The 27,367-nt window shown below is 44.5% G+C and overlaps 1 protein-coding gene across 2 annotated transcripts in view; it reads left to right on the top strand.

Annotated features, from left to right (window-relative positions):
* The window catches only part of CIB2 (calcium and integrin binding family member 2), a 75,424-nt gene that overhangs the window by 516 nt on the left and 47,541 nt on the right, over positions 1-27,367 (top strand). Inside the window, exon 1 of one of the 2 annotated variants that reach the window (XM_088446690.1) lies at positions 768-860. The exons of the other annotated variant lie outside the window; for it this stretch is intronic. Within the exon in view, the coding sequence (XP_088302816.1) occupies positions 858-860 (3 nt within the window). The 5' untranslated portion in view covers positions 768-857. Of the gene's footprint in view, positions 1-767; positions 861-27,367 lie in introns of those variants that run through there. 2 annotated transcript variants of the gene reach the window in all.

Below are 27,367 nucleotides of genomic sequence, written 5' to 3'. Positions count from 1 at the left end.
AAAAATTACATATTTTAATGTTATTTTTCAAATATTTTTCAATACACTTAATTGTAATATACTGATATGTATCATATGTACAAGTTGGTAGTGCACATATGCAAGATTGTTCCTCTAACAACAAAACATAGGCAGTTGTGTCTGGCAGCAAAGTTTAGGGGCAGCATAATGAAGGAAAGTAATTGTAAGAATAAAAAGTCCTCTGCAAATTTATAAGCTGGTGGTATAACATTTTTGGTAGAGATATTAATGAATATAATCAAATGATTTAAAGTGCCCAACGCACAAAGCTTGATGGCCATATGGGATAAGAGAGTGCTGTATTGGTTGGTAACAGAATGGCTGGACACACCTCAATGTATTTTCTTGATTAGATATGTATAATAAGTAAATATTATGTTAGACATGTATTATGTGCACCTGTAAGGGAACATGCTTGGATAAACATTAATAAAATGTACATATAAGTACACTGTGAACTATGTGCAGGAACTCCATTAATTTGTTGTGATGCTGATGCACAAACCGCTTTGACGGGAAATGAGACCTTACTGTTCTATGACTCACCCATAGGGAACATTAGTTTATCCTAGAAGTACTTAGTATCCTCTGTTATAAGGGGGTGGCAGACTAGGAGCAGGAATAACAGGGACCCCGCAGGCCCTTTAGTTGTAGGTAGGCCAGCCACCAAAGTGAGAGGAGAATGCATGAGTGCTGTGGGCTTGGTCTTCAGGCACAACAGGATGGAAGACAAAGGTGGAGATTGCTAGCTAGGACGGTGTGAGCTGAGGGACTGCTATATAACCACCTCATGATGGCTGGATGACAGAGCAAGTGTGGACTTTTGAAGCCAGAGAATGGTGACTGTGAGCAGGGATAGAGGAAAGCAGTGTTTATTGGTTACATAACTGGGATTGAGGTTTATTTACAAAAGCTTTAAAGTGATTCACACTATTTGGTGTACTGGCAGAAACTAGTCATTGTTTAAAGAATTCAACTTTGGCCAAATTATTTTCCTATAATTAAATTCAAAAATATGCTTTTATTAATGCAGTGGGTCCCAAATTCTGCCATTACAGTCCAGGTTTTAAGGAGATCGCTTCTTGAGCACATGTGACTTAATTAGTACATCATCTGATTTATTTTAACCATCTGGACTTAAGCATGGTTATCCTTAAAACCTGGACTGTAATGACAGAGTTTGGGAACCTCTACAGAAATATTATTCACAATTGGCAGAGGCGATGCTCTGCATTTGCCATTGCCTCTGCTGTCTGTGCACCATGTCCTGGTCACAAGCATGTATGATCCCTAAAGCTGCTTTTCCGTGCAGTGTCTTCACGTTGCCTTTGGGGTTATTTGGCACTAATGAGCGCTCACTCGATATTAAATTACTAATGAACAGGGAGAGAGCAATATGAAAGTGCATGGGAGAGTTAATAGACTGCTAAATTGCTGAAACTGAGGTCTAGGTGCAATAGGTGACTTAGTTGGGGAGAGGGGTTGTAATCTCTACAACAGCTGGCTGGTAGTTGGATGTCTCTTTGTACCAGATGGCTGGGTTGCTGTCAGTTTGTGGGTGGATAATCTGTGCAATATATGGCTGTAAAATGGTGTAATTCCAGTGCAAATGTGGGGGTATTTCTGTGTAATATATGGTTTGCACATACTTGCTGACTTTTGAAAAACATTTCAGGGAGATTGTGAAAGCAACACCTATGAGCACGGTGGTAAAGTGGACGTGTCCTGCTACAGTACAGTGTGAGAGGCGTGTCATAAAATTGAATTCCATCCAAATGTAAATGAGCCCCAAAGCAGTTAGTAAGATCTACTTGTTGATGAAAATATACTGATACGTTTCGGAAAATGCATGTAGCCATAGGGGTCATTGTGCCTTATAACCATACTTTCCTACTCTCCCGAAATGGCCGTGAGGCTCCCAAGAAGTGGGTGGCGCTCCCGGCCACCTGGAAAGTAGTCAAGTCTCCCGCACTGCCCGGACCCCCTGCGGCCCCCTTCCACCTGAGCGCATCCCCCTGCGGCCGCCCATGTGCAGAGCAAAGTAGGCGGTCCGGGGTATCCAATGACGCGATTCGCAGGGGGATGCCTTACCCTAAGTCCCCCCCGGGGGTGCCTAAACCTAACACACACCCCCAATGCGGCTAACTCCTAAAATGCCCCTGACTTTCCTTTTTCCGGGTGACATCTGTCAGGGTTCCGGCGTCAGGATTACGACAGGCATCAGTATTTCCACGCCTATTTCAAGTGCCGTGTCAGGCTTGAACCGGCGGCATTTAGACCGCTGGCATCTCGTCCGGCGGTCTAATAACTACAACCAATTTCTGTGTAATATGCTGTTTGCAGCTGAGGTATTTCAGTGTACAAAGTGGTTTGCAGTTGGGGGGAGGGTATTTGTGTGTACAAAGTGGTTTACAGTTACAGTCTGTGTAATAATTGGCTTCTTTCACAAGGCGCCACGCCCTGCCCCTTTTTTACAAGAGAAAATGTGCCCTGCCCCTTTTTTACAAGAGAGAATGTGCCCTGCCCCTTTACTAACTCCCTGCTGGGATCGCCGCGCTGAAAGGCTGCTTGGCTCCCCCAGCGAGTGAATAGATAACGTGCATGTGCATACCATCTAATCACACTGCGGGAGAGATTGGGGGCAGCCCAGTATCTCCTTGAGTGCTAGGCACGCCCCCTACAGTGATGTCGTGATCTAGTGACCACACCCCTTTTCTGGGTACGTGCAGGAAAGTTCCCCTATCTGAGAGTTGCCCTGCCACCCTAGAATGAACACTAGTTTGTTGTGGGGATATTTCTGTGTAATATGCGGTTTGCAGTAGGAGTTATTGCTGTGTAATATGTGGTTATCGGGGGTATTTTTGCATAGTATGTGCTTTGTTATGGGGTATTTCTGTGTAATATGTGGTTATCGGGGGTAATTTTGCATAGTATGGGGGTAGTTCTGTGTAATATGTGGTGATGGCCTAGTTGCTATATTAGAGTAGACCAGTCATATTCGACATTCATAACATCGACATGAGAATGTTGACATGGTCAAACTGTCGACCTTTTAATCATGTTGACATGCAGCATGTCAACATTCCCAAAATGCGGACAAGCAGTTTTTAGCCAACTCTAGCCCTAATGCTAATGTTGACGTTTTGACTTTGTTCACATGTAATAAGTCTAAATTTTCTCTATGTTGACATTTTGCACATATCAACATGTTAGATATCGACATTTTGACCATGTCGACAATGTGGTGTTGACATTGTCTACATTCACTCTCTGTCTGCAGACCCTACATTATGCTGTCAGGTAGGTGTGTGTGTGTGTGTCTTTTTAAAGAAAAAAGAATGGAGAACCAAGGGCCTGATTCAGAGATGTACGCTGTTACTGCAGCTGCGATCCCGTATGCAGCTTCTGTGCGACAATATGCAAATGAGGGATGTATTGAGACGCCCACCTGCGGCTTTGCAATTCTAAGCATCTGTGTAGAAAGACGCAGAATCGGTCACAGATCATTTGATAATCGGACTACTGAGTAGCCCTATGGTTGCGCAGAATGGCATGTGTACTGAGACGTTGGAGCCGGTTCCATTGCGTACGAGATCGCAGATGCAGGCTGTGACACCACGAACACAGTCGCGACGTGCCTATGTTTTTTGCTGCCTCACCCCAAACGCTCCCTCACTGACTAGGACTAGGGTAATTTACCTTGACGCATGCGCAGTGCGACTTTGATGCATGTGCAGTGGAGTGATTGACGGTAATCGCTCCACTGCGTAAACATTGGAATAGCCTCCATCTCTCAATTGGGCCCCAAATTAGTTTTCGATTTAATACTAAAATAGTGGGTTGTTGCTTCCCTAATATAGAATACTATATGCATAACAGAGAATAATAATTATTAACCACAGCCAGCAGCAAGCCTCTCTTTACCTGGAGTTTACAGCTTCAGAAGCAGGGGATGTGGTCATAATTTCGACGCTCAGAATCCCAACAATGGTAAGTATCTGGGTTAGGGGGAGGGTTAGGGTGCGGGGAGAGGGATGTTAGGTTTAGGCACAAGCGGGGAAGGTTAGGTTCAGGCATCGGAGAAGGAGGGTTTGGATACCGCCAACAGGTGTCTGTATCCTAACCCTGCCGGGATTCTGACTGCCGGGATCCCAATTGCTGAGCATCCCGTGCCCAACCCGAGAAGCAGATGTACCAAGAGATGTACGATGTCCGGATGCGCACATTATAGCTGATTACAGTAGGCGATCTTTGCTCATTTTTCTATTCACCTCTTCCTTTGCCTTACTGTTCTAGAGGGACATGGTTCTAAATATTATCCACCACATATAGGCCCTCATTCAGAGGCGGTCGGAGGATGCAAGCGTCGCTCAGAAACTGGGCGGCCGCTTGCATCCTGACCGGCCGCCTCTGTTTCGGTCGTTAGGCTGTGGGTTAACACCCACAGCTCTAACGACCGCTAGGGTGCTGGTCGCGATGGTCATTGACCATCGCGACCATTGGGGCTTACGACGAGACCCTAGGGTAGGGCCTCACTTGTCGTAAGCCCCGGAGAGCTTCTGGCTCTGTCAGAGCCGGAAGCTCTCCACTGACATCACTAGTGATGTCAGTGGGGCCTCCCCCAAACGGCAGGCGTTCCCAAGGGAACGCCTCCGTTTGGGCTGCCACGCCCTCGGCCCGCCTTCCAAACGGGACGATCTGTCAATCAACATCGACAGCTCGCCCCCTTTGGAAAGAGACCCGCTACGACCGGCGCTGTCGGTCGTAGCGGGTCTCATGCATGCGCACGAAGGAGCCGGCTCCCTCGTGCGCATGCGCACTAGACAAACATAGAGGCGGTCGTAGACCGTACGGCTGCCTCTGAATAAAGCCCATAGTTTTTACCCTGTGGGCCAGGGATCACAATCTGGGTCATATAGTCCACCAAGAACTTCTGCAATCTGCCTGGGCCAATTTAAAATACTGTATGTAGCGCTTATCCTCTTGCGTCAAATTCTTATTTCATTATACATTGTAAGCTTGTGAGACCAGAGTCCTCTTACCTCCTTTGTTTGTCTGTTATTACCCAGCCTCTGGTTATTACTGTTTTGTCCCAATTGTAAAGAGCATCGGAATAAGATGATAATACACTGTCACCTGTACTGCAGGGATATTACAGATGTGGTTAGCGAGCATAAAGGTTGCTCTTGATCATGATTTGGGATTGGATAATGTGTTAATTTTGCACTGAGCTTTATTTAGTAAAGGTTGCTTAGGATCTCTATATTAAGTACAAGTGGTTATCCATGGTTATTTATTGAAAATAAAATTCTGGATTCTGAATACGCCAGTTCTCTCCTATCCAAATAGTTTGTGCTGATGAACTAATATGATTGGCTTATGCCGGGTACACACTAGACTATATGTCAGCTGATCAGAGCGAAATGTTGTGCACATTGTCTAGTGTGTACCTGCTATGTCGCTGACTATGCTCGTTTACGTGCGTTGTCAGCATCCTAGCAATATCGTTGGCTGGGGACCTGCTGCCGAATGCAGCATGGCCTGCTCTGTAGCTACCGGCATCGGCAAGTGTGTACGCACTTGCCGATGCCGGGTCCCGTCGCTAACTAGGTCGGTACACACTAGACATCGTCTAGTGCAGTGGTTCTCAAACACTGTCCTCAGGACCCCACACAGGTCACATTTTCCAGGTTACCCAGCAGGTGCACAGGTGTATCCATTACTCACTGACACAAGTGGAGCTAATTATTTCCCTTGTGATTCTGAGAGGAGACCTGGAAAACATGCACTGTTTGGAGTCCTGAGGACCGAGTTTGAGAACTAGTGTGTATCGGCCTTAAGTCATTAATTATCTAACATGTTCTCACACAGGAATATCTTTAATAAATGACATGTTGGGTACACTTGAGGATGAAGTTAAAGAACCTTTTCCATCATGTTTTCTTTGTAAATGTAGCCATATCCGTGTTTAATATGTGTATTATTATTTGATAGTGGTATACATTATCAGACGTAAGTTATAATGAAAACTCATTATGGCTTTCATAGATGTAATTATTACAAATACTTGAAACTGGTCCCACAAACTGTTTCTAAAAGTATTGTGTTGTCTGTGGGGAAACAGTCACAATGCTATATACTGAGTGCCATCTTATCCTTAGCACAGGCCTGAATTATTAATTCCAAAGACTCTAGAGAACAAACCTGGAACTCTAGACAATGATAAGGTATCCTCCAGAACATTCGAACAGGCCTTTCCCCTCCCCCTAGCAGTCATTAACCCTATGTCAGCCAGTGATGTATGTTGTGTCACACACAGCACTAGTAACCTATATCTCTGCGAAGACACATTTGAAACATGCTCTGACACACAGGCAGTGATAACTCCGATACTGCATTACGATGCAAAAATAAAAAGCACATTATAATTTTGTGTTTATAATGTTATGCACAAAATATACGCTCTAAAACTATTGAAAAACCGTCACGTAGTTGTATATGAACTATCAGTGTACATTGAACAGCACTCATATACTTTTTTCTGAGTTTAGTTTTCCATATTTGATTATAAAATAATGCAGAATTTTATATGTTGTTAAGATAAGGGGCCGGATTCCGGTGCATGCAGTTCATAGTTCATACGCGGCTGCAATTTCTCATGGATTCTCAAGTGAGAAAATATGCAAATGTCCTCTTGTGTACTTCCATGTGATGGACTGAGCAAGCCCTGCGATGCCCACTTTGCATATCTGAGTAATGCTCAACTGTGCTGGTGGATCCTATACAGTAACTCATATCAAGGTTGGGGAAAAGGGGAATTGGGAAAAGATTCTGCAACAGAGAAAAAGTTTTTAGTATAAATACTGTAAACCAACTATAATAGGCATCACTAGGAGTACCTACTCCCCTCTTTATTATCAGTATCGGTGGTGCTCCCAATAGTCCAGGATTAGTCCAATGAGAAAAAAGGTCAAGGCCAAGAGGACTCTTGTTTGGGGCACTCTTAGATAATTTAATGTATGAAATATGTAAGATATGATTAGGTAGTTTATAAAACATCATTTTTTATTATTAATACTCATTAAAATATTGGTGCAAAAATACTCTGATAAATTCAAATAGTAAATACAAAAAATAAGTTATAAATCCTGTCTGAGGAAGTCAAAAATTGTACTTCTAAATCAGGATATAGAGGGCAAAATAATTGAAAAGGCAATCCTTTTATGTCTAGAGAAAGGAGAGATTGCCAGCAGTCACAGGCAGATATTGGTCAAATATCTAAAGAATGTCATGTTGAAAATTAGATTAGAATTAATCTTATCATAGCAAATTATGAATATACTTAGGAGTTCAAATGTACCCAAATAGTCTAACATAGGCCCTCATTCAGAGCCGTACGCTATTTGCGTTCGTTCGTTCAAAAACAAGGGGTGGCTATTCAAATGATCCGTACGCACATTGCAGTCTGTTCACACCTCTAAGTCTGAACGAGCGTGCAAAACATACGCTCGTTTATTTGTTAAAAACGCCCCCTGGCCGCTCGCACCATACGTCATGTCCGCTATTTATTAGATTAATCGAGTACATCGACCAGCGTATGAACTGCTCGCTATTCTTGTGGTTGGTTTTTGCTACCACAAATTTGCGAGCAGTTCTGGCTATAAAATAACCCAGTGACGTGGTCAATGACGCTGCTGTATTAATTATGCACTCCCTTAAAACGCCCGTTTTGACCTTTAAGCACGCCTGCGATCGGATCTCCACTCCCCGTTTTCAAGCACCTTCCCCTGTTACCACCCACATACGCCTCATTCTGTCACTCAAAATAGCAGGCCCTCGCTATATTGCGTACCAACGATTTTCGGCCGCACTGACTGGTTCGCGCATGCGTACTAAAATCCGTACGCATGCGCAGATGTGCAAACATCGCTCGGAACGAGCGTACTGCCGCTAACGAGCGGCTCTGAATGAGGGCCATAGTGAGGCCAATCAATTACACTGGGGAACAGTCAATCTGTTGTCAGGGATTTAAGAGTCGATTTTGATTAATTTTGTGCTCCTGATCATGAATATGCCATGCTTTATTTTTAAATTGGCTCTAGTTTTTGAGATATGCATATGTCTTTAATATTTATGAAAAATTTAATTAAACAATGTTAAAAATAGTTAAAAAGATATATACATTTGTATTCCTTTTTGTGGGAAATCCCTCTGCAGACTCCAACAGTAATCAGCCATCATGTGACGATCCCACCTTCCTTGATATCTTTCTTCCATTACCTGAATATCCTGGTGGAACCGTTCACCCTGTTCTTCACTTAAATCTCTTAGATTGGATGGGAAGTGATCTAAATGGCTGTACAAAAAATGTACTTTAATACTCATGTTGGCACCTACTTTCTCAAAACATTTTAGCATGTTGTGAACTAGTTCATGATAGTTGTCTGCCTTGTGATTGCCTAAAAAATGTTGTATGACAGACACATTACTCAGCCATGCTTCAGATTCGGTTTCAGTCATAGATGTGGTAAAATTTGGATCCTTCACTGGATTCTGTATCTGTGGGCCGTCATAAATTCCTGCCTTTAATTTTTCAATACTAAGGGGTAAATTTACAAAGATGGGAGTTCTATTTAAGAAGTGATGTTGCCCATAGCAACCAATCAGATTCTACTTCTCATTTATCCAGCACCTTCTAGAAGATAATACCTGGAATCTGATTAGTTGCTATTGGCAACATCACTTCTTAATAGAACTCCCATCTTAGTAAGTGCCCACACACATACCGATCTGCCCACGATCAGCTGATGTGTACGATTTCCCTTGAAAATCTCCCCGGCAGCTCAGCACACGATCTCAACACGATTTGGTGTCCAATCTTCAAACGATCTCTCCTGCATCCAGACTTTCACAGTGCATCGTGTCCTAGATTGTCAGATCTGCCCAACTGCACGGCAGATCTGACGATGCGATGTGCGACCAGCGGGGACGTGCATCATGATCGTGAGTGGGGACTCACGATTTCCTCACGATTTGGCCATATTTTACACGATCTGTCGTTCTAATGTGTCGGAATTGGCCAGATCGTGTAAAATATCGCTGTGTGTGTGGGCACCTTAAGAGATGGAAATATTCAACAAATATACGTGAAACAAGTGCCGGACTTGTCCAATGCTTTTACAAATTGTTTCATTAAACCCAGTTTGATATGGAGAGGCGGCAGTATGATCCTTTTTTTTTCCTGTCAATTAAGGGCTCATGAATGTTGTTGGCTTCTCCTACAGTTATAACTTCTCTTGGAGGCCATACGGTTTGCTGCCAGTGCTTTTGTTTTACACGACTATCCCATAAGCATATGTGACAAGGATACTTAGTACAGTATATCCACTTTGCTGCCCAAGAAAGTTTATCGTATTTAAATCGACGCAAACAGACCACTGATGCTGAGAATAAGCAATTTTTTCTAAGACTAACTTGATATTTTCATACTGTTCTTTCATTTTTATTGAATGACCGATTGGAATCGATGCAAATTTATTCCCATTGTGCAGTAATACGCATTTTAAGCTCCTTTTAGAACTATCCAAAAAGAGCGCCAGTCTTCTGCTCGATATTCTGGTAAACCCATCATCTGGAAAAGTTCTGGAATATTGTTGCAATACACAAGATTGTTATCTTGGCTAAAGAATGTCAGTATGGCTTGCTTTCTATTTCGATACGACGTTATAGTAACATCCGGCTCAAGACCGTGCTTTTCTTGAAGTCTGGATGCTAAAAGCTCAGCTCCTTTTTTCGATAATTTCAAGTCACTTTTGAGAAAATTTGTTTGGAGTAGAGGAACTTTCTTCAAATTCGCTTTCATCTATGTTGTCACTTGCACTGGATGAAATTAACATTTCCACATCATCACATTCAACTTAGCACAAAGAACTGAATGATGGTACAGGTAAATCTTCACTATGTGGTATCTGTTGTTTTGCAGAATTCATACTTGGGTATTCCCATTTGCGTTTCTTAAATCGATTCATACCCTTCACATTTACAGCACAAAAATAGCAGTCACTCAAGTGATCTTTTGGCTCACACCACATCATAGGTATGCCGAAATGAAGTCCTTTTTGATCACCTTTAGTCCAATTGTGGAGTGATTCCACGCAGGTTTTACAAACATTGTGAGGCACCCAAATCTTATCTTGCTGGCTTATGTGACATCCAAAATAAGCCTGATATACTTGTTTTACGAATACAGTTATATTTTTTTCTTTCTTTTGCAACACTATATTGCCACAAATATAACAAAAAAATTCAGGGTTCTTAGTACACCATCTCAGAGAAGAACTCATTTTTATGGCGAAAATGTTTTGTTTCACACATTCAGTGCTAACTCTCAACAAAAGCCGAGGACGTACTGAACAAAACAAGCCCAAACGGCGGGAAATTGGTTGTGGTGGGACAGAGAGAGGGCCGAACAAAGGAACAGGAGGTGTGCTAACTGCGTCACTCTGTCCTCTCCGTTGCTCCTCTCTGTATGCTGGGAGGAGGCGTGGCTGTGGTCTGAGGATGTCCCAGCAGGATCACCAGTGCGTTATTGAGGAGATTTGAATGTGTTATGTGTCTCAAACGTGACTACCAGCTACGTTATCACAAATAAAACAAATTCTTGTTATTGTTGAAAGAGGCTAGTTGTTAACAGAATCAACTTAGTTTTGCTTTTTTAAGTAAAGCTGGCCTAGACTAGTAAGGTACTTCAAATAGAGAAAATAATTGAATTTTATAATTTTTCATTCATTTGAAAACTGGAGCCAATTCAGCTATAGCAAAGACCTAATGCGAAAATAGGACCTGCAAGTACTCTCAAACCGATCTTAAATACTTGGCAAGAAAAAAAAAATATTTTTTTTGTTCCCCAGTGTTCTTGTACAAAAAACTCATCAACCAATATTCTACATACATCATCCTTTCAGAGTATTGAAAACATTCCATAGATAAACAGTCACAAATAAGCTGATTCTTTGTGTTAAGGTACTCAAGTGTTTGTTAAAGATCTGTCGGGTGTTAGGTGAACCCTGTTACCCTGAAGGTATTGCAGGGATCATATGCGCTCCAGAGCAGTCATACTGCCACCAGAGGGGATAGAAAAGTACCTGTATCACCAAGCGATGTCTTAGATGGTCTGCACTGTGCTGCCACTGACTACCCAGTCATCTGGTGTGCGCTCTGCATACACGTTTCTCAGGCAAGCCGACGGAGTCCGGCTGTGAATAGCGTGGCGCCTGTAGTGTGTTGCACGATAGCGGTCACGTGGTCGCAGTCAGCTGACTGGGCACTGAATGACGCGCATTTCGTCTGGAGGCTTGCTCACAAAGAGGAATGCTTTTTTTCTCATTGGATCCTATAACGCCAGTATCGATGCACCTTCAGTAGCAACATCAACTTCTTGAGCAGCCCCTGCCTGGTACACTGCCTCTTTTGTAACGCTTTCAAAATATGGCCACTGGTTGCGGTGCTGGGAAAGAGATCATAGCCGCATGCTGAAACTCGCTCATGACACTCCCATTACACGCCACCTCCTTTTTTTACAATGAATTTAGGTCATCTAGTCTCCACCCTGAAATGCCCATGGATCGCAAATGCCATCTCCAGTTATAGTGATGTTGTATGCAAATTCGTACACATTGGTTTGTACGTGCACATTAATGGTTTACTAGGGGTCTATTTACTAAGCCTTGGGTGTAGATAAAGTTAGCGGAGATAAGGCACCAGCTAATCGGCTCCTAACTGCCATGTCACAGGCTATGTTTGCTAAATGACAGTTAGGAGCTGGTTGGCTGGCACCTTATCTCCGTCGACTTTATCTCCATCCAAGGCTTAGTAAATAGACCCCCTAGACTTTTTACGCAGTAGCAAATGATCACTCAACTGCACAAACAGCCGTACTGCATGCACCGCTGCATCAGGCCCTATGTTACTACTCTACAATAATAGCATATATATGTGTATTGTAGTGTTCACTCTAGGATATTTTTACGACCGGGTGCTGATCACCAAGGAGGGCACTTTCATTTTTAAGGGCACATTTTTTCCTGCACGTTCCTTTTGACGTACGTGATCTAAGGCATGGCGTGGTCTTGTGTGAAGGGGGTGTGGCCTAATGACGCACACCCATTTCCATCACTCTAAGACGTGCTCCACTTTTAACTACCCCACATGCCCCAGCAATGCCCCTCCGATTACCCCACATGCCCATAAATGCCAGTGACCCCCCCCACCCCCATATCCAGCCTTGCCACTGTTTAATTCCTTCACTACCTTCCGTGATCTGATGTGTTCGAACTCGGATATATAACTTACGTTACAGTTATGCTGTTAACTAATGTGCTGACAAATTGGAAACTAGCAGAAGTAACATGCATCCCTACCTGCTGGGGTCAGTATGTGGTGGTAATTTATTGCTGATTTAGGACACCTTTTACACACTCCAGGTGTCCTTTACACAGGAAGCTGATTTTCTAGGTCTGGGGGATGTTGTTGTCATTTCTGTACATACCTGGCCCACGCAGGGCAGAGGAGATCAGAAATGGAAGAGGTGGTGGGCACTGGAGCTGGTGAGGGTGTAATGGGTCACTCCGGGCATGCCATGCAACTGCTGCAAATCTGGAACGGCAACAGCCCACCTCCTTCTCTACCACCCCAGCTGTCACTGTCTGTGTCTCCCACTGACTGCCGCTTGGAGTCCTGGAGTCTGTCTGCTTGGACCGAATTACACTGTTCAGAGGCTGAGGGGTGCTCTATGCTGAGCTGGAGGCAATCGACATCAGGTCAGCACTTGGTCCTGGGCACATCCAGAGTCCGCACACCCTGTTGTGGAGCCCTGCCTCCCACCTCTCCCTGTCACGGTGCACAGGCTGAAGGTTTGTAAGCCGCAGTGGGCCTGCGCCAGAAATACTGAGCTTGTTGGATTACCAAATATCTTCCTCTTATGGTGTGTGGCCTGCTCCCAGACTTTGTGTTGACTTGCTCCGGGAAAATGCAGATGCAGTGCACAAACCGGCACTCTATTTGGGCAGGGCGCATATCACCATGTGAAAAATGGGCAGGATGCGGCGCATCACTAGAACAGCCTATCGGGAATGCTATTTTGGCTACACACAACTTTATAAAAAAAACACAAGTAGTTTATGAAAAAAATGCTAAGTAGGATATGTCTGAAATCCAGCCCCTTTAATCTACTAGGATAGCATATAAATTTATTTAAAATACTGCTCTCAGTAAAAAGCATGTAGAAAGCTGGGCTGCCTAAATAAATGGACAAAAGGTATATTTTCCTTGGAGCCATTAGGAAAAGGTCCAACTACTAACTTAATGAAGCCTGGCTTTATATCAATTGTGCCATTATTAGAACTAAAACTATGATAAAATCACTGCTCTTATGTATAATGGAGCAGCTCCGTGACAATAGGACAATTTTAAAATGAAAAACAGAGCGCTATTAAACTAAAAGGTGTATGTAAAAAGAGTTTGTGTATATAAATAACGAAATGCAATGCCATAAAAATAAATAAAAATGAGACTCAATGTATATAGTCTTTTGATAGAATATATGCGGTTCCGGTGTGCTTGTTTGTACAGGATTCCAATTCTATGCCTGATGGAGATGGACCTCTGTTGGGAGCTAGCTAACTGTCCCTAACTCCTACCTTCCGATGTTCAGACTTCTCCACTCGGCTGGTCTCCTTTGCACTCCGGCGTACACTTCCGGTCCGACGTTTCTGAACTTCCAGTTCCCGCTTGACGCTGACCAACGCGTTTCGTGCTGCCGCACTTTTTCAAGGTAGCTGGTAATGGTAGTAGGTCCTCCTTTTATACTAAAAAACTTCAAACAACTTTATTTAAATCCATGTTAAAAACGGAAGTCCTATCCCGGATATAGTAAAATTTGGAGGCAACCTCATGGTTTCTTTGCTGGCAAAACATTCATAAAAAAAGAAAAAACTTGTATTAAAATAAAGACTTGTTAAAAAAGTGTATGGTATGGAATTTTGTGTTATTGTATTTGGTAGTATTAAAAGTTCATAATAAGAAATAATTTTTAATAAAAAGTATTTTTATATAAAAGGTTTTAATTCAAGATCTATATTTAAGTCAGGAGGCTCCAAAGTTTAGATAAAATATCCATTGTGTTCCTTTTTTTTTTTTTTAATTAATTCCGCTATAGGATTTCCCACCCCAATTATTGTATACTTTTTGTATTCCCATGAATTTTATTGAGGAAAGGTCCTTTGTTAGAACCCGAACTGTATCTCTGTATAAAGATAAACTACACTTGTCAAGTTTCCGTTGTGGTCGCTGAAGTATCTTTCCGGGCTGTCGGCGTTTGTTGCATGGAGTATGCAGAGTTAAAGTGGTCTTTTGTTCCTTGGTCGTCATTTGCTTGCTGGGGTCTGTGATTACTTGGTTTTCTAAACCTGGTTCTTTCTGGGTCACATGTTACGAACTTCCAATGGATTTCATGCACCTGGTATAAAAGTCTGTTACTAACTGAGCATTGTTGTCTGTGCAAAAAAAAACCTGTCAGGTTTTTCCTTGGACTCCTGCCAGATCCTCGATTGTATCTGATATATGCTGTGGATTTGCCTTGCCTGGTTCTGCTACAGATTCTCTGCTGCACTACAGAGCCCAGCGCTGCTACTGGCTCCCTGCTGCAATACAAAGTCTAACTCTGCTATTCGTCTCCGCTGTACTATTAGCCCAGCTTAACTACTGATTCATGGCCTCACCGTGTTCACCTTAAACAGTTGTCAACTGCATCATAAAAGCTACTTCATTCCGGATCTCAGTTACAGCACGGGGCTCAACCCCGCACCTCTTCATACCGGATCTCCGCCACATTTTGGGGCTCAACCCCATACTGAATTTCAGTCACGTCACGGGGCTCAACCCCGAACCTCTTCATACCGGATCTCCGCCACATCTTGGGGCTCAACCCCATACCAGTTCAGTCACGTCTCGGGGTTCAACCCCGCAACGCTTCATACTGGATTTCAGTCACGTCACGGGGCTCAACCCCGCACCTCCTCATACTGGATCCCCGCCACATCTTGGGGCTCAACCCAATACCGGATCTCTGCCACATCACGGGGCTTAATCCCGCTCCTCCTCCTATTGGATTTCGATTACGTCTCTGGGTTCAACCCTGTACCTGCTTGTTTGTATATTATGAACTTTGTGTTAGTTGAACTTTAGTTCTTGCAGGGCTAATCCTGGGACCTGCTTGTAGTGATATTGCGATCTCTGCTTTGTGTGGACTTTGTTTTCATATCTAGAACTTTACAGCGCAGTCTTGTCCTTGAATAAATCCTGTTTACTTTTAACATTGCGTGCCGTTGCTATTTCATGAGAAGGTAATTCCTCAAACCACCTCAGTTTGTACTGCATGTTAAGCCTGCTTCTTCTCAGGAGTCCCAAGAGTCTGTAGCCGTGACATCCTTATTGTGACACTCCAAGTAATGTTGCGAGACACTGTGGGTTGTAACACCTCTTTATATTATACAAATGTTCCGCTATTCGAATTTGACCGCAGGGACGTTCGAGGAGATAGATTACGTTCTGTGTATTACATGATATTTGATACTTCAACTCATATATTCTTTTTTTTAGTTTGGTTTGAGCAGAATTTCCTTAATGAAATTGTTAGTTTGCTTCGTCGTTCAGTAGGCTGTGCAATTGACACAGTGTGAGAAACCTTTTATTTCTTCTTGTCCTTCAAATTTTTGGCCGCCTTATAAATTTATTTTTGGATTTTTCAGTAAGAGTTGTTAATCTAAGATTAATATGTGCCAGTAGTTTCTCAAGGCTTTTCTAAGAGATAGTGGTCACTGCTATACTGTGTTATAAAAGCAAACTTGAATTTATCTGTAGGATTTTTCTGTTTCTATCTAATCATGGTTTGTCTATCCATTTCAGCAATTTCATTAATTTGTTTCTGCAGTTTCTCTTTGTGTCCTTTTTCCATGAATTTCATCTTCATGTCTTGCCTTTGAAATTTAAAGTAGTCCATATTGGAGCAATTGCATCTTACTCTTCTTAGCTGTCCTCCTGGGATGTTTGCTAGCCACTTATTGTGGTGGTTACTTTGGGTGATTAAAGCATTGTTCCCACTTTCTTTTTATATTGGTTTTTGTTTCTATTTTATTATTAAGTATAAAGATTTCTAAATCCAGGAAACATATGGATTATTTGCTGTTTTCTGATGTAAACTCTTAAGTCATATTCATTGTTTTATATGTGAGGAAACTTCTTAAATTTTCTTCCGGACCATCCCATATATAAAACAGATCATCTATGTATCTGTACCAGTATTTAATATGTTCTTTGTAGGGGTTGTGATTCCAGATCCGTTCCTCCTCCCATTTAGCGACAAATAAATTAGCATAAGATGGTGCAAAGGGAGTTCCCATTGCTGTTCCCTTTGTTTGATTAAAAAGCCTGCCGTTGTATCAAAAAAAGTTATGATGTAATATAAAATACTGTCCATTAAAAAAATTGATCATTCTGAAGCTCTGTTGTGGTTGAACGGAAGAAGCGCATTGCCTCACATCCTTTTTATATAGTGGATACATGTATATAAAGATTTGACGTCGCTTGTACAAAGGATATATTCATCTTTCCATATAATTCCATCGATTATTTGTAGGATGTGCATTGTGTCCTTGAGGCAAAAACAAAATTCCTAATGGACATAAATGAAAATAAAATCTCAAAAATAGAACGGCGAAAACAAGAAAATTATAAACAACAACGGGAACAATATAACCCCCCACCAACACAATGGAAGAACAACAGATTTACATACACAAATCCCTCATGGAAAACAAACAAGAAGAGATGTAGATCCAAGAACAAAGAAACAAAGAGAGCCCCTAATTAAAGAATGACCTCAACGCCAACAAAAAGGAAGAAATTATAAACCATACAATCCAAGACATTTCGAATTTAAAGAAAATCCATACAAACTAGTCAGAGTAATTTCAAAAAGGTATTGAAGCAGCAGAAGAGAAAACAGATTATCAGACATTGATAGAACAGATAGAAATGAAAGAAAAAATAACAATGGAGAGAATATCCTTTTTCTTGGTTGTTTTTCTAACACAAGAGCATGAGGATAAAGAAGATTATGAATCAGATTTTTTAGAAGATCTCTGGGAACCAGAAGGCCCTCCAGGATGGAAAACTGTACCCTACAAAAAGAAAAAAGATTCCCCAGACCAAGGGGCTTCAGGGGGGGAAAAAAAGAAGAAAACATCAGCGAAAAGAACTTCTCCATCGGAATCCCACCCAAAACAAGGTATCTTCAATTTGAGTGAAAAAGAACTAACATCAGACGAAGTATCCTTATTGGAAATATTTCCTCAAAGATCCAGAAATAAGAAATTAAACAAATACAATTAGAACTTACAAACATACTCCATTCAAAGCACAATCAACATTCTATCCAACACACATCAAAGGAGCCCCCATAGAAACCTTCCAAAGACTCATGGCGGAAGAAATTAGAAAGTTAGAGGAAAAAGGATGAATAAAATACAATCTGACTAAAGGTGAAAAAGAAGCGATGAAACAATTAAAGGATGACAAAACAAGGGTCATAAAACCGGCCGATAAAGGTGGAGGTCTAGTTATTTTGAGTAAAGAAAATTATGAAAAAGAAATAGAAAGACTACTGTCAGATATGGAGACCTACAAAGAACTGAAAGGAGATCCCACATCAAAATATCAAACAGAATTACTACAAATTCTAGAAGAAGGACAAAGTTCTCATCTCCTGATATCATCTCCAAGCGCCGGTGCAGGTAAGCCCCAGCAATATCCCAGGTCCAGCCTGCGATGTAAACTGGTTTCAACCTGCTGTGATGCGGCTTGAAACCCATGTTCAGTGTCCCAGGATTTATGTGTTAAAGGGGTATAAATCTGTGATGCAACAAATGGGAGCAGCTTATTGAACCAGTGAATGCCAATATTAGAAACTGATAGCACTGTGTAGATGTTCTTGGCATTGGCCCTAATACTAATCAACTTGAGGATCCTGGGATGTTGATGAAAATGTAATTTTACTTGGAGTTACACTTTAAATAAACTAAAAATTCAATTGCCTGGGTGAACCTGGAGAAGTTCAATCTCTTTGAAAGGAGCTGAATAGTTTTTCAGAAGAGATCACAAATTCTGTTTCAGACTTGTGTCCCAATGGTTTTACTAATTATCCCAAATTGATGGCCTGCAGGGGGCATGTCTATTCTGAAAGTGTTCATAGCTTCACATAACCATTTGGGGTTGCTATATGAATGTATTAATAGATATAACTGTTAGTTTCTCAGTACAGTCTGTTTATCACTTAGTCCAGAGGTTCCCAAACGCGTTCCTCAAGGCTCCCCAACAGTTCAGGTTTTAGAGATATCCATGGTTGAACACGGGTGACTTAATTAGTACCTCAGTCAGTTTGATTTACCTGTGTTCACCTGTGTTCATCCATGGATCTCTAAAACATGAACTGTTGGGGAGCCTTGAGGACCGCATGATTGAGACAAGCGGCAGCATACTGTCTATGGGGCCTTAGAATTATCATCTGAAAGGTGGCGGGTGTCACATGTAATATTGGTGCAAAAAAATCTTTTTTTTTTTTTTTTGCTTTCTGTCAAAGGCACTTGCCAGTACACTTTTGGTTAAGTCTAGAGTGGTTAAGTACCATGCCATTTCCAGACTTTCAATAAGTTCATCAACACAAGGCATTGTCTAGGCATCAAACTTAAACACACTAGTGCATTTACAGAAATCATTGTAGAAGTGTAAGTTCCTGTCAGTAGTCAGAATTAGTACAATGGGACTTGAGCACTCTCACTATGTGAATTTTCAATTATATCTAATTCCAACATTTTTAAAATGTCTTTAGACCCCAATTGGAGTTGGGCTTCTAGTATTCTATAAGGCTTAGGTTAACCTTATCCCCTGGTTCAGTGATTGTCATGTTTAATGACTGTTGCTTTTTCTATTATGTCAAATGATCCTTGCCACTTTTCCAAAAGTTTTCTTTCTACTGTGGGCACCAAAACGAGCACTTTGTCCTCAAGAGCAAAAGTGCGCCATTGACATTGATTGTATATCCTCTGTTGTGCCAATTGGACCTATTCCAAGTTCTCTCATTATCGGTACCACTTTCAATAGAAGCAGCAGCTACTGCTAGCAGCACACCCACCCCCTTCTCCGGCACCCACCCACTCTTGCGCGGCTGCTCCACTCCTCCCACGGCGCTGTTACTCCTATAGAAGCCGAGGCTTGCGGTAGCCGCGGCTGCTGCTCTGTCCCCGGCCCAGGCATCCAGCGACTGCCAGGCTCTGTGACATTTATAGTGTGTCTAGCGGCCCACCCACTCCTTCCCCAGTATGGCCGCTCCTCTCCTCCCCCGGTGCTGTTACTCCTATAGAAGCAGCAGCCGTGGCTCCTTGTATGTTCTTGACCTAATTCAGTCCTAAAAAAAAATCTGACAATTTCTGTATTTTTTGGAAATAATTGTGTCAGTTAAGTGGTTAAGATATACATACCCTTATTCCATTCTACTGAGACATAACCTTGTTAAATAACCAAATTCGTATTCAATCCATTGTAACCTAGAATCCTAATTTAGGTCAAGACTTCATGATGGTAGCCTTCACTTATTTGTATTTTAATTTGCAATAAGGCCTTGCCAAATGACTTCGCATATTTGGACTTCCACAAATATAGGCCTTGATCAAAATGACATCTAAAGACAACAAATTGATCTATTGTCTGACTGTCATTGTAAATGAAAGGAAAACCAGTTCTGATTAGCATACAGTAACTATTCTGACTTGAGTTTCTAATCTCAGTATCTAGTCTAAAGGTGGGTACACACCTGACAGATATATCTGCAGATCGAGTAATCTGCAGATATATCTGCAGATGATGGTCGTTCATACACCCTGAACGGCCATCATCTGCTTGTGCCCTCTGGGTCCCGGCGGGTGTGTCGGGGCATGTCCTGTCCCCCTCCTCACGGCTGCCGCTGTGTGGGCGTGTCCTGTCCCCCTCCTCGTCTGCAAACCGCCCGTACACACTTGCCGATGGACAGATATGTCTGCAGACATATTTGTCCATCGGCTGTGTAGCAGTCAATGCGATATGTCGGGGAATGACAACATTCACCGACATATCGTGGGTACACACTGGCTGACAGGTATCAGATATATTGGCCGATCAATTGATCGGCCAATGTATCTGTCAGTGTGTACCCAGCATCAAGGCGGGTACACAGGGCACAGATATATCTGCAGATGATGGTCATTCATGCACACTGAACGACCATCATCTGCTTCTGGCTGATATATCTGCCGTCAGCTGTGCAGCACATCCGACGCGATATGTCTGTTAAGAACGTCGTTCACTGACATATCGCTGGTACACACTGGCCGACGGGCGCCAGATATATTGGCCAATCAATTGGCGGCCAATATATCTGTCAGTGTGTACCCAGCTTAAGCAAAGACAACCTGTTTCTTCAAGATACATAATGACTCTGGGCCTGATTCAGAGTTGTGAATAGAGTAAAAAAGCAAATCTACTAGCAGACATAGAAACGGCTGCATCGTTGGTAGTTTCCGACATTTACGTCCAGATATGTGCTTGATTACTGAACGATTACGATGTCGTAATTGTGCAATCGCTCTGTTATTGGGTAGTGGATACGCGGTATAAGAAATCGCAAATAACTGTGTACCTGGACAAAATATGTGTCAGTTTGGTCACACCCAGGGGTGCCATCAGAGATTGTGGGGCCTGGGACCTTAATAAAGCTTCTAAAGCGAAACGCCGTGTTGGTTCGCGACGCATCCTGTAACCACTAACTGTGATCTAAAAATCCAATACTCCTTATGTTCTCTGTGAAAACTTAAGAGAGCCAGGTTATACTGATATGGAAACTGTACCATTGTATGTTATATAAGTAATCTGTGGCTGCATATTGGGAGTTATTATCCTCCTGTTATTTACTCAGTATCTGGAAGGGCTGACTCATGGTCCCATGAGAAGCAGATACACCAGAAATTACACTGTAATAGAATTTACATATATTTCCCATGAGCACTGCGTTAAGGGTTGAAATCAATATTTATACAAAATCTACACAACATTGAAAGTGACCATTTGGAGATATATATGTTTATTTATGTGAAGTGAAAAAACACAGGAGAGATATATAATTGTTTATTCAAAATAAAGTGATTTGCACTATGAGTTTATAAGCAATCATACAACATCACTTATTAATTCCTAGATATACCCATTTGTCAAAGACAGATTTAGATAGTGTAACAGCCACAGTAATTACCTCAGAAGGGTGTCTATGGCCGTTTATTATCAATTATAACATAGGTATCTGACTGTATGCTGATAAACAGCAAGGAGTAGATACCATATATGTATTGTATAACACAGAATGAGTAATATATAACACATTCAATAAAGTGAATTAAATATATGTATATGTGGAAATACAGGATCGTTGCATTCATTATTTTAAATCACTATAGTCAACACTTTTTTTCACTATTTACCTGTTAAATTTTCGCTGCTGAATTCGTCTCATATGACAATATTAATATAAGTAAATAAAAGTTCTATTTTAATTTTATGGTGCACCACTTTAGGCATTTCATTCTTTTTCTCTTAATTATAGGGGCCTGGGACTGACAAAATAGGTAGCTCGGGGGGAGCTATCCCCCCCCCCCCCCCCCCGAGTTTTGCCAACTCCAACCCCACAGTGTCTCTCCAGCCAGCACCCCTTCTGATTCTCCAAACAGCTCCAACATCCAGCCCACAGGCACTTACTTTCTCCTGTGTCTTCTGGCTGCTCCTCTTCATGCTGTGGCTGGTCCCTGTCGGTGGTGCGGTGCACGTTATGTAATGACATCATGTGTGCCTTGTCTCAATAAGAAAAATAAAATAACTTTATTGTACCAGGCAGCCGCAATCCCCTCCCCCCAACACCCCCATTCATTGTACAAGCTATTCATTTAGCTTGTACAATGAATGAACTTGCGTGGTGAATTTATACAACTATGAATGATGATATCTAGTTTTTTGTCTATATGTGACAACTATCTAAAAATGGTGAATAATGAAATATTCTCTAACTAGCGTGCACTGCTCCCTGAGACCTTATTTCTCCAGCACAAACATCTTCTCTCCAGCACAGGTTCTTAGGATGAAAGTGATGGTTTCTGGGAACACACTGCTGTGTTTAACACACTGCTGCCTCTAAGGTCACTGTGAGTTCTTGCTGCACTTCATCTCATCGGTTTGTTGAAGGCATCATTACAAAGAGATTTTGGAAGGAAATAAGCAATAAATCTATGTTTTCATCATTCATGAACACTATCCTGATAGACACTGGCACAGTGCAGTGAGACAACTCTTGTCCCCAAATGCACTTCCTATGGTCTGTATTTATGTTCCATAGACTATTTACAAGCATTTGTTCTAGGTGTATTTATTGAATTAAGACACTTACAGAAGATATTCCCTATCAGAATGGGGCCAATGCAGAGTTGAACACAAGTCAGATGCAATTACTTCCACCCTGTGTGCTTGGAATTAAATTAGTATATTCTCTTGTATGCAGAGTTGTACACGTCCCTGCGGCTAGACTGCTGCATCCTACCACTTGGTTTGATAACCGCTCTTATCAATGCACGATCTGGTATTGCATTTCCGCACAGCTCTCCATAGCCTGCAGTTCTGGCAACATGCAGTAAGTGAGCATTGCCGACGTGAGAACGCCCTGTTACGCCCCTTAAGTTGCAAGTAGAGATGTGACTGAATTATGTATAACTGCATCAGCCGTAGTTGTAGTAATATGTATAGTTCCTTGTGCAGGCATAATATTCCAAGGTAATCCAAGGTAATTGGTTTATATATATATTTCTACTTCAGGGTCCATAGGGTATCCATAGGATACCTTGGGGTATAGGTGTGACGTGTCATTGGGCACCAAAGAGTTAAGCTTTCAGCCTCCCAGGATGCACTAGGTCCCCCTCCTATACCCCGCCCCCGAGCCAAGGCATCTCAGTTTCGTTTGGTGCCCGGCCGTAGTCGGAGGCACCTGCTAGAGGGGGGCTTAGAAGAGCCCCTGAAGCTTTTTCTTCATGCAGCTGTGGCTGCACATCTGGATGAACAGCATGGACAGTCAGTCCTAACGTCCATGCTGTCTTCCCTACACCCCGCCGGTACCAGAACGCCGGTACTGATCCAGGGATGCTGGTGGACATCTGGGATGACAGCTAGCGGTGACCGCAGATGTTCCGGACCATGGCCGGATTCAAGGGGGACAGAGGTAAGCAGCGGGGTCCCGCGGGGGGTCCCCGCTGATCACATGGTCCTAAGTCCCCAGGCAGGGGGCTCCCTGGGGACTGGCTGCAGCGTGGAGCCAGGCGACCAACCTGCGCTTCCACTACCCCCTGGGACAGCGGACCGCAGCAGAGCGGTAGCGCCGCGGCGTCCCAGGGGTTAAATGCATGCCAGGGGAGCGCGCCTTCCCTGTCTCACAGCCGGCGCCTCCCCCGCTGCACACAGCCCTCTCTGCACTGTGCTGACTGGCCCTGTGTCAGCGCTCCTCCCCCAGGCCAGCCTTCTCTCTGCTCCTCGGCGGCCATCTTTTCTGAAGCATGGTGAACGCTGCTGGAAGCCTGCATTGGAAGCATCGTGGTCTGGGTCCCCCCGCATACCTCTCCTCCGCTGTGGTCAGGTCTGTGTATGCAGCACTGTGTCCTACCAGGCCCTGTGTCTGTGTAGTTGAGTGATCAGCGCTGTTAGTGCAGGAATTGTTATTTCTCTGCATTGTATGTGACTGTGCTAGCGCTGCTGCCTGTAACTTTTTTTCTAAACTGTCAGCTTTATACTGTCCCTGTTTTTTCTGCTAAGCCCTTGCGGTGCGGTGCTGCAGGGTGGTCTCTCGCCTCTTAAATATATAATTGGTGAGAGGGGTCACATACGTGGTGCCATCATGTCTGAAAGTGATTTTCCCCTCCGGCTACAGTGTACTACGTGTAAAGTACCGTTAGCGGAGAGGGAGGGTAGCGCGGAGGGCCTCTGCCGGCAGTGTTTGTCTATGGCGCGGCCTCTTACGGTTACTGCACCGGTACAGGAGCCGCCCTGGGCTTGTTTCGCTCAAGCGCTTACAGCCTTAGTGGGCCAGTTGGCTCCGCAGCCCACGTTTACACCGATGGGTTTGTCCCAGCAGTCAGTGGTGTCGTCACCCATGCAGGGTTTCCCACGACAATTGGTGGTACCCCACAGTCTCCCTATTTCCCCGCTCCCGGTTTCTCAGGAGCCAGCGTGGGTTAACTCCCTGATGAGTTCTGTACAGCACTTGTCGGATGTGTTGCAAGGGGAGTCTGTGATGCGGCCGCATAAACGGCCGGTGGCGTCTCTGTCGGCTCCTTATGAGGATGACGAGGGGACGTCTGATGATGGGGAGATTCTGGATCCTTACGATCAGGAACCTCTCCATGCTAAGGACGCTGATGCTAAGTCCAAAGTATATATTCCTGGACTTATTCGGGCGGTCCGCACAGCCTTGGTGATTGAGGACGAAGTTCCCCCAGCGGCTAAATCTAAGTATGCCTTTTTCAAAGATGTGAAGGGCGATGCCACAGTCTTTCCTCTTTCGGGTCAGTTGGTGGACCATTTAGAGGAGGCGTGGAAACAGCCTGGCAAAAGATACCAGCCGCAGAGACGCCTGGCGGTGGCTTATCCGTTCGCGGATAATTATTTTGCAAAGTGGGAATCCCCTCCACAGGTGGATTCTCACGTGACCCGTCTTGTCCGTAGTGCCACATTGCCGATGCCATCCATGTCCTCCCTTAAGGATGCTACGGACCGCAAGGTGGAGATCTGCCTGAAGTCCGCTTATTCCCTTGCGGGGGGGGGGCAGCACGGCCGGCTATGGCCATTTGCTGGGTTGTCAGAGCGATGGAGCGCTGGGCGGATTCATTAGAGGCTTCTTTTGATTCCGACTGTCCGGCCGAACAGGCGGAGTTGATTGGCAATCTCCGTGATTCGGCCACCTACATCAACGAGGTGGCCCTAGACATTAGTACTCTGGTGTCTAGGATTTCTTCAGCAGCGGTGGCTGCTCGTCGCACCTTGTGGCTGCGATCCTGGAAGGCGGACGCAGATTCCAAAAAGGGTCTGGAGGCGTTGCCGTTTACCGGAGAAGTTCTCTTCGGTCCGGATCTTGATAAGATTGTGGCCACGCTGGCGGCAGCCAAATCGGCTTGTCTCCCGTCGGCCGCTGCTCCTTCTGGTTCTGGACTATCGTCCTTTCGGTCATCTATGGCCCAGGGCAGGCCCAAACCACAGTCGTTTCCTCGACAGGCTGGCCCTAAGAAATCGGTCAAGCCCCGGAAGCAGACATGGAGTACCAGACGTCCGGCCCCCAAGCCAGATGACAAGCCTGCGGCCTGGCGGTCCGGGCCTCCCTTTGGGGGATCCCAGGGTGGGAGGCCGCCTGCTGCAGTTCGCCCAGTGTTGGTCGGCCACTACGACAGACACTTGGGTTCTGGAGGTGGTCTCCCACGGGTACGCCCTCTCCTTCCGGCACAGACCCCCGGCTCGATTCTTCACCACGGGTCTACCATCAGACCGGAACAAGGCTACGGAGCTGCGGAAGGTATTGCACACTATGCTCCAGGCTGGAGTTATAGTGCCTGTTCCATTCTCCCAGAGGGGCCAGGGTTTCTATTCAAATCTTTTTTTGGTACAGAAACCCAATGGGTCGTATCGTCCGATTCTCAACCTCAAAGCACTCAACAGGTCTTTGCGGGTACCGAAGTTTCGGATGGAGACCCTACGGTCCATCATTCTGGCGCTGGAACTTGGGGACTACATGGTGTCATTGGACATACAGGACGCTTACCTGCATGTCCCTATTCTTTTGCGCCATCAACAGTTCCTCAGGTTTGCAATCCGCAGCGACCACTTCCAGTTTCGGGCGTTACCTTTTGGCCTGGCGACAGCACCACGTGTTTTCACCAAGGTGATGGTGGTCATGGCGGCTTCTCTGCGGCTGCAGGGAGTCCGCATGTTGCCGTACTTGGACGACCTGTTATTGGTGGCAGGATCTCAGAGCTCCTGTTACGCCACTTGGACCTGACCATTGCACTGCTGCAACGGCACGGCTGGCTAATCAACTGGCAGAAGTCCACTCTAATCCCGTCTCGGAGGATTCTGCATCTTGGAGCCTTATTGGACTCGGGACAGCAAAGGATCTTCGTGACGGAGGACAAGATCTCTGCTTTACAGTCAAGGGTGCGCAGTTGTCTGCACAGCCGCCGGGTGTCCCTACACTCGGCGATGAGGTTACTGGGCTCCATGGTGTCGGTGTTCGACATGGTGGAATACGCCCAGTTTCACTCCAGACCTCTGCAGCACCTGATCCTGTCCAAGTGGAACGGGCTACCTTAGTCTCTGAAGTCCCAGACGATTGTGCTCACCCCGGAGGTTCGCCTGTCCCTTGCTTGGTGGTTACAGACGACTCACCTCAACAAGGGACGTCCGTTCTGGGTTCCAAATTGGGTCCTGTTGACAACGGACGCCAGTCTTCGGCGCTGGGGAGCAGTTTCGGGTCCACACTTGTTCCAGGGCAGGTGGACGCCGACAGAAGCGGAGCTTCCAATAAATATCTTGGAACTCAGTGCGGTCTTCAATGCTCTCCAGCAGGCACATCGGTTTCTCCAGGGTCACCCGGTGCATGTCCAGTCGGACAACTCTACCACCATGGCCTACATAAACAGGCAAGGAGGAACTCGCAGTCGGGCGGCTCTCGTAGAGGTCTCTCGGATCCTCCGGCCATATCAGCGGTCTTCATCCCGGGAGTGCTAAATCGGGAGGCGGACTTTCTAAGTCGCCAGGACGTTCATCCGGGGGAATGGTCCCTGCACCCGGACGTTTTTCAACTGCTGGTGGACAGGTGGGGTCTTCCAGAGATCAACCTCATGGCGTCCCGGCACAACAGCAAGTTGCCGGTGTACGGGTCTCGCACAAGAGACGAAGGGGCGTCTCTGGTGGATGCTCTGTCCGTCCGGTGGACGTTCCGGTTCGCATACCTGTTCCCTCCGGTCTCCCTTCTTCCACGGGTAATCCGGAAATTCAAACAGGAAGGAGGGACGGTCCTGTTGATAGCTCCCGCGTGGCCTAGACGGCACTGGTTCTCAGACCTTCAGGGTCTGTCCGTGGACAGTCCTCTGCGTTTGCCGCTACGACCGGACCTTCTGTCTCAGGG

The sequence above is a fragment of the Taudactylus pleione genome, unplaced genomic scaffold (assembly GCF_031769625.1).
Source record: "Taudactylus pleione unplaced genomic scaffold, aTauple2 ptg000019l, whole genome shotgun sequence".
NCBI classification, from domain to species: domain Eukaryota; kingdom Metazoa; phylum Chordata; class Amphibia; order Anura; family Myobatrachidae; genus Taudactylus; species Taudactylus pleione.
The sequence above is the reverse complement of the archived record's forward strand: the minus strand, read 5'-3'. Positions and strand labels throughout refer to the sequence as shown.